This window comes from Gymnodraco acuticeps, unplaced genomic scaffold (assembly GCF_902827175.1).
Source record: "Gymnodraco acuticeps unplaced genomic scaffold, fGymAcu1.1, whole genome shotgun sequence".
Lineage (NCBI taxonomy): Eukaryota > Metazoa > Chordata > Actinopteri > Perciformes > Bathydraconidae > Gymnodraco > Gymnodraco acuticeps.
Window position 1 is genome coordinate 421,956 of NW_022990747.1, and position 12,053 is coordinate 434,008.

At 41.0% G+C, this 12,053-nt stretch overlaps 1 protein-coding gene across 2 annotated transcripts in view; it reads right to left on the reverse strand.

Annotated features, from left to right (window-relative positions):
• tln2a (talin 2a) overlaps positions 1-12,053 on the reverse strand; it is a 111,971-nt gene that overhangs the window by 58,564 nt on the left and 41,354 nt on the right. For both annotated transcript variants that reach the window (XM_034232167.1, XM_034232166.1), the window contains exons 3-10: positions 5,952-6,126; positions 5,233-5,330; positions 4,116-4,245; positions 3,580-3,732; positions 2,349-2,491; positions 1,904-2,031; positions 1,531-1,594; positions 1,336-1,440 (exon numbers count right to left, since the gene is read on the reverse strand). In XM_034232167.1, coding sequence (XP_034088058.1) covers positions 1,336-1,440; positions 1,531-1,594; positions 1,904-2,031; positions 2,349-2,491; positions 3,580-3,732; positions 4,116-4,245; positions 5,233-5,330; positions 5,952-6,087 — 957 coding nt within the window. In that variant the 5' untranslated portion in view covers positions 6,088-6,126. The remainder of the gene's footprint in view (positions 1-1,335; positions 1,441-1,530; positions 1,595-1,903; positions 2,032-2,348; positions 2,492-3,579; positions 3,733-4,115; positions 4,246-5,232; positions 5,331-5,951; positions 6,127-12,053) is intronic.

Here is a 12,053-nt window from a genome sequence, read left to right on the forward strand (position 1 = left end):
AGATTTGTGTGTTTTTACACTTAAAAGGAATACAAAAATGTGGTCTCGGAGGACTGTGGAATGTGTGAGCTATGAGGTGAGCTAACAACCTAATAGAGTTTGTGTTATTTCTATACTTCATCTCTACCCTTGTCCACTGGTGCCAAAAGATACTGATTAAAAGCCAGGAACTGTCTGGCAGAGTAAGTGACTTTTTTTCCTAAGCAATTACCAGAAAGGATGTCATTTTCAACAAAAAAAACCTCAGCAATAAAGCCAGAAGAGGTGACAATTGGACAGAGATGTATCAATGCAGACAGGGAGGTTTCCCAAGGCTTTATGCTGGATTTCCTCTTGGTGACAAATAACATGAGGCAAAAAAAATCCGCCAATTGCTGTCAGCACGATGGCAGCTTGACTTGGTTTGCCGGTGCGATGTCTCCTAGTCTCCCTTATTCACTCCACTTCTCCCACAAAATACTATCATCAGTGGCACACTAGGCTGCACTGACAGCATTTGGTTTACTTCCAGGAACACACTGACATCCATGCAGTAAAGGTGCTGCCAGTGTGTGTGTGTGTGTGTGTGTGTGTGTGTGTGTGTGTGTGTGTGTGTGTGTGCGTGTGTGCGTGTGTGCGTGTGTGTGTGTAAGAGAGGAGAGAGATGATGGTCAATGTATGGCATGCACAAAGCCAAAGGTTCATTCATATGCATTTTTTTGTCTTAGTTTTTTTACATTTACACATATATTGGATGGAAATGAATGATTTGGTCTGTAAGAATAGTTGCGTGAAAAAAGGCTGTACTGTTCAACCCAATTTAAAAACAATAGAAAGCTGTATGTATGCGTCATTCCCCCCCCCCCCCCCCCCCAATTTAATTTTTTATAAAGAAAAATATAATCGCTATTTAAAGATTATTATAAATAACGAAAGAAAAATGTTAATTAGCAATGAGTGATTATTGCTAACCTCATTGGCAGTTTTTTCCGGCCCTAATTATTTCCCTCTTGGTTCAGAAGACATTTTCAAAGTTCAGGTGGACACAGAAAATGTCCCCACCAGCTGAGACCTGCCCTCAAACTCTTTATCCTTTTCACACCAAGCTCAAAGAGCATATTTCACACTCAGGAGATAAAAGGCTCTTGCTATATTTCCACCAGTTCATAAAATCTGCGTCCACTTTAAAAACAAATCTATTTTAAAAACAGGAGAAAATAACTCCAGGCTAAGTTTTTCTCATTTTCTCGAAAGCAGATGATCTTTTTGTGGAATACAATGGTGCGGGGATACCTCATTAAAAATTGTATATTTTTGTGAATTCACCAAAAAATAAATAATAAAATAAAGACTTACTTTGACCAGGAAGAAGGAGACGCCATATGTCCGCAGAGACCGCGCCAGTTTGACATATTTCACTTTTGTTTCAATTTCTGTAATTTCTCCACAGTCCTTGTGATCCTGCAGGTTGGAGCATACATGTATTTAAACTACTGCTTGATTGTCAAATGTGTTAACGTAAAACAACCATTTTCTAAAAAGGAAACTAACTTGGAATATTTTCTTCTCAGATCCTTTCTGCTTGATGTATTCTTTGGGTAGGAACTCCTTCAGGCTAAGAACATGGAAACAGAGAAGCTGAAGTTTGTACAAAAGACATGGACAATTTTTTTCTGCTACTGCCCTAAAACTCAGAAGAACAATCAATTATCCCGAACAACAAACCTGGATTTGTAAAAGGAAAACAAAATGTTTCTTTCTATACCTCCATGAAAGATTGAACTTGTTCACGTTAAGTCAGTTTTCTGACCCAAACGAGTTCTACACCTCATATTTGGCAAATAATCTGGAGTAAAAAAAAAGCTTATTTGCAACTACTCAATATGGGCTTAATCTACAACACTGAGAACAATGAAAGACTCACTCTAAGAATCCAGGCTTGTGTTTATGCTCTATGTGAGGTCCAAACTGGATCTGGGCCTGAATGCCTGCGAACTGGCAGGCCTTGTCAAACGATACGGGGTGAGAACCATTAAGGATGTCATCTCGAGCCTGAAAGACAAGCCAAACCTTTCATTATTTGGGGTAAAGGTAAAAATCCAAAACATTTGAGAAGGTATTCAATTATACCTATTGATAAAGTATCTGTAATCAAGTTAATTATATTAAGACTATATAAAAGGTTTGTAAGAATCACTAATTTCATTAAAAAGGTATTCAAACGTTATATCATGGCACATTTTCGGAAGCCTTTTGTCAACATTAGGTGAAAATGAAGAAAATAGATATCAGTGTATATCCTCTGGTTTGTAGTTATACTAATTAAGTGTGGTAAATATGAGATGGAACAAAAAGTTTGAGGGTCAAACCTGAACGTAAAGCAGATTGAGTTGGACAGGATCTCTGGAGTCCACGTTCTGGTCCGAGTAGAAGAACTTGCGTCTGAGCAGAAGAGTCTCGTTCTCGTCCACGCCTTGCTCTCTGAACGTCCTGCTGTGGTCCAGCCAGTTCACTGACAACACAAAAACACAGCACAGGAATCAGTTAATAAATACATCTAGATATGCATACTGTATCAGTTCAAGGTTGTGTTGTTACAATGATCCAAACTGTGCAGTTAAGGAGAAAGACAAGGATATAAGCAATAAGAAATACAAAATGTATCTTCGTAGGGTCTCAACCTTTATGAGTAGTGTCTCCAAAAAGAATCAGGGAATTGTCCAAACTGTGACCTTGACCGCCCCCCTTCAGAAACACATGTGCTTCCACCCTTTGACTCTCACAAATACACTCAATTAAATCTATTTCTAAGGCTAATTCAATCCCTGATTATGCAATGTAATGTTAAAGCCATTCCCCAGTCAAAAATCTGTTAATGTTTATTTATGACATCATTAAAAAAAATTCTCTACAACCATCTGGCGACCCCCAGAAATGATCTTGCGACCCCCAGGGTTGAGAACAACTGATGTTAATTACATGACCGTCATCTCCAAAACATTTCCATTAGTCCTCCACGATCTTTTCCTACTAGCTCTCCTCTCTCTCTCTTGGCTTTGCGCCTGAGTTTTCCCTGACGTCCAGTTCTAATAAAAGTCAAAGAGGTTCCAAAAGTGTACACTGAACTGTGTAATGATATGTACAGACGTGTGAGGCCTTTCTAAACAGAGTGTAATGAGTGGAACTGTCGTACTACGCTTAACTGGCTCCAGTCAACATCTACAAATATCTGAAGGTTGACCAAAGGAAACATTTTCTTTCAACTTGTTGTCAGAAATGCCAAGTGAACGGAAAAGTATCTTTAAGTTAACTTTAGTTCAAGGCAGAATTCGGGATATATTGATGTGAACAAGATAGTGTCGGGCTGAGCACATTGTGCAGCCTCGGGGTCAAATGTACTGCTCCCACAGAAGTTGGTAGACATCAAAGTAAGCTGTTAAAATGTGCTATTTAATACCCACTGTGAAATGAAATAAAAGTGTAAGTGCATTATGATTTTGTTAAGAGGGGAAAAACCCATGACCCAGCAGGGCAGGCCGACCACTTTAATTACCGACTTCAACTACACCATCAGGTCAAAGGTCACTCTACTGAACTCACAGTCGTCGTCTGTGTGTAGTTTGGCTTTCAGCTTCTCCATTTTTCTCTCGTCTCGCAGCAGCGTCCTGTCTTTCTTCAGCGTGCCCATCCCATCCTCCTTCTTCTCCTCCACAGTCTCCTGGATCACAGAGTATTCTTCATAGTTTGTGATTCCTGTAATCAAAAAGACACAAAAATGTAAATAAAAATCACCCACAATATCCCCCAGATGGATACATGTTTGATTTAACAGGATTATTTTCTTAGTGCTTAACAACTGTCTCTGTGGTTTACATTCACATTTGTGTTTGCAAAAGCTCTTGTTCACCAAACCAATACAAATTGTTCATTTAATTTATTCCCATTCTGTTTATTTTCCAATGATCGAGTGAACTATCTGCATGTTTTGAACAGATTTGATTGGAAAAACACTTCGATTCAAATGTTGTTTTAACACTGAATTTAAAGGCTTACTAAGTAACAGTTCTCAAAATGTGCTACCCATACAGCAGAGCTCAAAAGCAACAAGAAAAGGGCCAAAGTAAGAAACTATATACCTATTCTACTGCATATAGTCACAAGCAGCTCTCCCACTGTTTTGGAGTCGTCCACCATGATGGTTTTAACGGCCCCGTCCAACATTTTGATTTTCTGGGGCCTCTGCTTCTTCTTGTATTCAAGGATGTCCTGTTCAAAGACAAAGGACAGAGAGAAGAGAAAGAGGAGAGAGGAATGCATGAATTAAATGAAAGAGAGAAAGAGGCAGAGAGGCTGAGAAAGTACCCACAGAGAAATGATCAAATGCATCCAGGTTGCACGTAGAGAGGGGAGAATATAGCCCAGAAAACCTTATTTAACGGCTGCCTATCACAGCCTGCTGCTCCCTTCCAATCCCAACAATGAGCAGAGATTTGGTTCAGAATAATTGGTCACAGTCATGCCTTCTACCTGGGTTGCCTTTGGTGGATTTGAGGAGGAGAACCCATTTAGAGCTGCAAAAGCAACCCCACAGATGTACAGAGAGGCAGCACTACACGACACACAGAGTCACCCAGGCGTCTGGCAGCGGGGATCAGAGACTGGCGCTGGATCTACTGCTGATCTTCTTTAGAATCACTCTTTAAAAGCTTCCTTTGAAGCACTCCCTCTTTTCGCTTTATATCCAACTTCATCATGTGTGCAGCTTGTTTCTCCTGATCTGGTTTAAGTATTTTGGTAAAACCACTGAGATCTCGAACGTGTTGACAAGAAACCCTTAAAACTGGATGAAAGTTAATTTATGGCATCTTAATCCAGCAAACTCAATGCACACGGATACTACATTATTAGAGGCGACTAAATGAAACGGAACATTACCTTGATATAAATTATGGATTTCTCTAGGTTTGAATATTTTTGAAAAAATGTAGGCTAATGGTAGAAACAATACAAATACAAAAATTGAATTAGTGACTTTTAGACATTTAAATCCTGAAATGCTATATCTTTAAATCAATGAAATTCCACTGTATATATTATTTTTCCATCATAAAGATGGTTTATGATTTATTTAAATAAAAATCATTACATTGTGCTTTTCCTTGTACGTAGTTGTATATCTGCATACGGTATATACGCCTTCTGTGAAGAAGATAAACAGTGTGTGTGTTGGGCGAACAGCTTGTTTGTATTTACCCCACTGCGTAGCATGTAGTAATCGAGCGTTCTTCCAGACTCCAGCCAGATTCCTTTTCTGGGGTCTTCATCAGACAGAAACAGGCCATAGTCTGAAGCTGGAGCAGTGAGGAGAAACAACCAAATTAGCATTAGCATTGCATTCTCTCAACTAGTCTGCTAACATGCTAATGCTGTCAGGTGGAACAGTGATATTGGACCCTGCTAACCTATTCTGATCACTACTTGTATACTTTACGCGAGTAGTGAAAGTTGGCAAGCTGTGATTGATGGGGGCCGAGTGTGGCATCTCGGTCAAGTCAAGTTGAGAATGTATGATATGTTCGCACAGATGAAAATAGCATATAGTCTAATCCCAGCATTAGACAATATTATATATTATCCAAGACCGGTAAGAGTGGAATCTGAGGGTCATGAAGACAAAGGTATAAAAGTCGTAACTATTATGAATGAGATTATTTTCCTAAAATGTTGATTCCCATGTTTTGTATTTTTTATTCCAAGTCTATTTAGATTATTTAGTTTGTGAGCCCCAGGACATCCATCCCCTAAACAGTCAATTTGAAGTACTAATCTGCAAAATAAGATAAATGTTGTAAATACACAAGGTACACAGTTCTGTGAATAATAAACATATTTTGTATTACTCTCGTTGATACACTGAGTTCATAATCTTTTTACCTTTTACCCCACATTCAGAGTCCTTTTATCATTCTCACCCTGTCCAGCCTGAGCCTCAGGGACTCTCTCTCTGATGATCCTACAGGCGTCATAAATGGCTGTGGATGGCTCAAACTGCATCGTCTTCACCACATTGCACTGGCGAATGCAGATTTTCAGCGACAGCACCACCATCTTGGCAGGCGGTGTGGGGGGGGGGGGCTGCAGCTACACCTGTGCAAGAGGAGGAGGACAGAGAGGGGAAGGACAGAGGAGCAGAGGGTGAGTTTAATGCATCGCACTCATCAAGGAAGTCCAAAACTTGAGCACAGTGATGAAACTCATTGACTGTGAAGAACGAGCCAGATGTTGGGGAAGAATGACTTTCCTGTTGTTATACAGAGGGAGCATACACTACTCTCAGTCTGATACACATTTCTCTTGCAAATGGGGTAATTCTGATGCTCAAATTGAATATACTAAGTGTTACATTAATCCACTTTGCCATCGCTGCTATGGTTGATAAAATAGGTAACATGCTATTTATATTTTCTAACTAAAGCCATTTATCTCTTCACTTATCTGCCATTTCTTGAAGTCAGGCATGCAAACTCAACACAAGCTAACACTCACACACACAAACATAAAATAATTATTTCCCTCACACTGTCATAAACGATGACATTTTATGAATGTGGGGAAAGTGCTAACTTGTGCACAGTGAGGCCATTGTTATGCTTCATAAAGCAAAAGAGCCGACAACAAATGTATCACTTTTTGAGAACGACCCATCTGGTCTCTGGGGACAAAGAACAGACTCTGAATTATCTGAGCAAGAGACTTTAAAAGATCAAATAAAGCAACAAAACCACTCGCAACAACTGGAACTGGAGAAACAGCTCTGCACTGGATACATTTTTATATTAGGCCCCGGCCACACGAGGACGAAAACGGTCATTTGCGTTACTGTTTAGTGTCATATAGACCGTTCGGCCACACGAGGACGAGCGAATACGGCACTAAACGACTGCGGAAACGATAACGGGTCCCAAGGTGGATAGAACGGCATACGCAACGCTCTGGGGGGTCAAACGGCTCCGTGTGTACGCCCTATACGATCATTTTCTGATAATGATGAGGCAATAGCCCCGCCTCTCCCCACCTCTGCTGTTCACCCCCGTGTCAAAGTAAACTGCACACTGAATTCAGATTATTTATCTTTCTCTCGATATGGACATAAACGCGAGTGAAGTCTAATCTGACAGGACGGAGACACCTCTCAAACTACCTAAACTAGTTATAAATATGTTTATTTTTACTGTCGGCCGGGTCACTCATTACTGGATCAGCTGCTGCATGAAACAGACACTGGCGCTGTCCGAAGAGAGGGAGGAAAAAGAGAGGCTCCGTGTATTTTATTATTATATTATATAGATTCGTTATTCATTTGTTTTAAAGCTCAATAAATAACAAAGAAGACCTTTGACCGGCACTTTTATAATTTTGTTGGAAGATTTAAACTTTAATACACGTTGACTGGCGAAAAACTCTGCCCGGTTCCCTCGGCCCCCACCGCGGAGAATAAACAGAAGGGCAACCATGACAACCATGCTTCTTCGCTGCTTTTGTGGAGGAAGTTACAGCGCCACGTACAGGCTCCTGCATATGTACTGCAGCTTCTCCAGCGGTTGGAGCTAAACGGAGCGGTCTCGTGTGGACAGACACTATCCGGTGAATATTGCGTGTGGACGGAAGCTTTTTTGCAATTGCATTTGCGTTAATCCTATGCGTTTAGCCGTTTTCGTCCTCGTGTGGCCGGGGCCTTAGATATAGGATGAAATAAACCACTTCTTAAACATCACACTACTCAAAACTGTTTCTTTCCGAGTGGAAAAACACATCGAAAAGAGTCTGTATGTGATGATGATGTGTGTTCAGAGGCAGCAAAGCCATTTCCTGCTTTTCATCTTCTGAAGTTTAAGTCAGTATTTAACTGCTCGATGTGCTGTTTAAACATTTGCTAAGAAGTTCACCACATTAATTAAAAGGGTGGTGATATGTACTGCCCCCAAGTGGCCAACAAATAAAAGGGATATTGATTTAAATATGGATAATACGATTTGGCACAGCTGAGGTTCACAAAGATTAAATGCAAGAGGAAGAAGAAAGCAGTGAGCTCCCTAACAGAACACCTCCTGTGTGGGATAAACAGGAACACAAAGCCCCTCTGTGTGTGGGGGTCAAAGGTGAGGGGTCAGTCAGGGTCATGGCTGAAGTACACAGACGGCCCCTCATCTGCTCCGAGGCTTCTGACCCTCACCCAGACGTTCAGAATCTGGTTCCTATGTGAGATGTGTTCACATACAGGGGAGAAGATTTGTCTGGCACACAATGTTGACACTCCTCCACAGTGTCTGGAAGCTAGTGGGTGAAACTAAACACTATCTATATATATACATATTTTTATATATTTGTTTTTGTATTTGGGATTGTGGGAAACGGTATTTCGATCTCTCCGTCTGTACCATGGTCTGTACACACAAACTGAAAGATTGACAATAAAGTTGACTCTGACTATCTAAGGATTTTTAAAAAGAGTTAAGTATTTAGCTGTAGCATGAAACACGATTTTTAAAATAATTCTAAAATATGAAAACAAAAATATTTTATGCAGCTTATAAAGACTATATAACTTCCTCTATAGCAGATTAACATTTGCTCTTCATTTATTTTGGGTCTTACAGTAATACAGTTCTGATTGTTGCATTATGCTTTAGTTGCGCTTTGTTTTAGTAACGGTCGAGCCAAGGATTCTAATCCAACATACTTGGTCAAATTCAGTTCATACAGTTGCAAGAAAAATGTGAACCCTTTGGATTCTCCACACATAGCGTTGTGTGTTCCTTCCAAACAACTCAACTTTGGTTTCATCTGTCCACAGAATATGTTGCCAGTAGTGCTGTGGAACATCCAGGTGCTCTTTTGCAAACTTCAAACGTGCAGCAATGTTTTTCTGGACAGCAGTGGCTTCCTCCGTGGTGTCCTCCCATGAACTCCATTCTTGTTCAGTGTTTTACGTATCGTAGATTCGTCAACAGAGATGTTAGCATGTGCCAGAGATTTCTTTAAGTCTCTAGCTGACACTCTAGGATTCTTCTTCACCTCATTGAGCATTCTGCGCTGTGCTCTTGCAGTCATCTTTACAGGACGGCCACTCCTAGGGAGAGTAGCAACAGTGCTGAACTTTCTCCATTTATAGACAATTTGTCTTACCGTGGACTGATGAACATCAAGGCTTTTAGAGATACTTTTGTAACCCTTTCCAGCTTTATGCAAGTCAACCATTCTTAATCGTAGGTCTTCTGAGAGCTCTTTTGTGCGAGGCATGCTTCACATCTGGCAATGCTTCTTAAGAATAGCAAATTCAAAACTGGTGTGTATTTTTTATAGGGCAGGGCAGCTTTAACCAACACCTCCAATCTCGTCTCATTGATTGGACTCCAGGTTGGCTGACTCCTGACTCCAATTAGCTCTTGAAGAAGTCTTTAGCCTAGGGGTTCACATACTTTTTCCACCCTGCACTGTGAATGTTGACATGGTGTGTTCAATAAAAACATGAAAACACATAATTGTTTGTGTGGTATTAGTTTAAGCAGACTGTGTTTGTCTATTGTTGTGACTTAGATGAAGATCAGAACACATTTTATGACCAATTTATGCGGAAATCCAGGTAATTCCAAAGGGTTCACATTTTTTTCTTGCAACTGTAAATCCTGAGTGTCAGCTAGCTCCATGTGTGCACAATAAACCACAACCGAGTTCATATACTGTACAGCTCGGAACATCGGAAACTAAGATAGTATCTTGGACCGAGCCAAACCACATTATCTCAACTAATTAGAAAAAGAGGTGTGTGTATTTGTGCACGGACAAGTGAATGTAACAATAGAAAGGTAGTTGGAGCTATAGGAAGAGTAAATGTATTACTAGTATTTGTTTGGGAGATGCATCAATAATCAAAACATTTTCTACAGGAGCTCTGAACCAACCTATTAGTCACAGTTATTGCTTTTGGGCTCTGTCTCGAGCTTCTGTTGATATATGGATTGGACCACAACCAAACGCAGTCACACGATGCAGCTTTCACACCAGCGCTTTTCCCTTTCTAGCTCCGAGCGGGAGCTTTTCTGGTTCAGCTCCGGATTCTCTTTTCTGCTCCCGCTCTGTTCACACCGCCCAGAGCTGCCGCTGCTGCGTCATGACGTCACCGTTTACGTGCCTGCTTCATAAAATCCAAACCGCGCAGATATCCCTCACATCGACAACAACAACAATGGCCGATTGTATTGAAGCGCTGTTCGCTTTGGTTATCCTCTTACGAAACTAAATAGAAGGCATTGGACGACTTTACAAGGGACGACTTTACTTGGAACTTTACAAACATCACATGCGAAATGCAAGACTTCTTTGTGGTCTTCAGCATCTACTTCAGCATCTGCCCCTGCCCCCGCCTCGATGTAAGAGAGACGTAAGCGACGCCGCCTCTTAGCTCTGAAGCTCTTGCCTCTAGACCGACGATTTTTTGGAGCTGGAAATGAACCAGATTCCGGAGCTAAGAGGTGGCGCCGCTGCGGTGTGAACAGGAAAAACCGGTACTTTTCAGGCTCCAGCTCCGAGTCGGAGCTGAAAACGCATTGGTGTGAAAGGGCGAGAGCCTGCTTTAGTGATTACCTTATAAGAATAGACAGAGCTACAAAAAGAAACAAATGAGTACCGTAATTTTCGGACTATAAACCGCGCCTTTTTTCCCATTTTTCGACCCTGCGGCTTATATAACGGTGCGGCTAATCTATGAATTTTTACAGCTAACGGCCACTAGGGGACCTCCTAAATCTATGGATTTTACAGGTTACAGTCCACCACCTTTAACTCTATGGGCTCTATGGCCGGTCCGCGCCCCCCACCTTTAAGCGGCGGGCTCCAGCAGGAAAAGCTGGAGGCCGGAAAAGAGTGAGACAGGTAGCGCGCAAAAGTAAAAGTGGAACCGAGAGTGGTACGAGAGACAGAACGAGAGCAAGACAGACAGACATTACGAGAGCGAAACAGTTTGTGCAAAGGAAGTTTTCATGCACAAACGATCACTGCCGGTACGTGCGCTGGGAGCGCACCGTTTAAATTTGAAAGTTGAAAAGTTTGTGTGTCTGAAACGCTATGTGATACAGTAGTTTACACAGCACAGTAGGCCTACATGTTCTGTAGCTACTATGGCACTAAATGGTAACACTTGAATACGTTATGCAAATATGCAATTTGTTTGTTGAAATGTTAATAAATGGGAGCTTTCTCAAACAGCCATCTCTTTCCCGACAATCCCCTCTGTGCACGAACCCTTGCATATGGTAATTACACATTAAAACACCTGCGGTTTATAGTCCAGTGCGGCTTATATATGTACACATCATTCAATTTAGCTGCTGCGGCTTATATTCAGGTGCGCCTTATAGTCCGAAAATTACGGTATATAAGCTATTTTCAAAATACTTCAAATCCTGTATTGTCCTATAACTAAGCACCACCATCTGGAGACACGATTATGTTTCTTCTGTTTTGATTTGATCACAGACTGCCGCCTGAGGTTCTATATTTTTCACCTGTTGGGTTGTATTTGTTCGCCTCCACAAACAGACCGAAATAATCTGATATTTTTCATTTAGACTGTAATCACTGCATCTCTGCAACGAGACGAGCAGCAGGAAGAAGAGATTAGATTAGATGTAGCAATGAGGAAAGAACATGATGAACTAATTACAGGCTTGGCTGCCATGACCACAGAGTTAGAAATATAGAGATAACGGTATCATGGCTGTGTCTCTACAAACAGGGCCATCACTAACAGTAGATTTGTTAGCCACATCATGGTTTAATATCCTTTACTTTGCTGCAATCCACGGCACCCTGAGGTGCTTCTGAATTGAACTGTAAATGTTAAATAAACCAGCAGGGCTGCACGTTATTTGACTTGTTTTTTCACAATGATATCCTTTCATTACATCCATGTTCATTTAACTCATGATAAAAACAGCTCTAAGCCAATACACATACAGCATGAGCATATTTTTTACTTGTGTTGGTCAACTTTTTATAATTTTATGAATCAGACA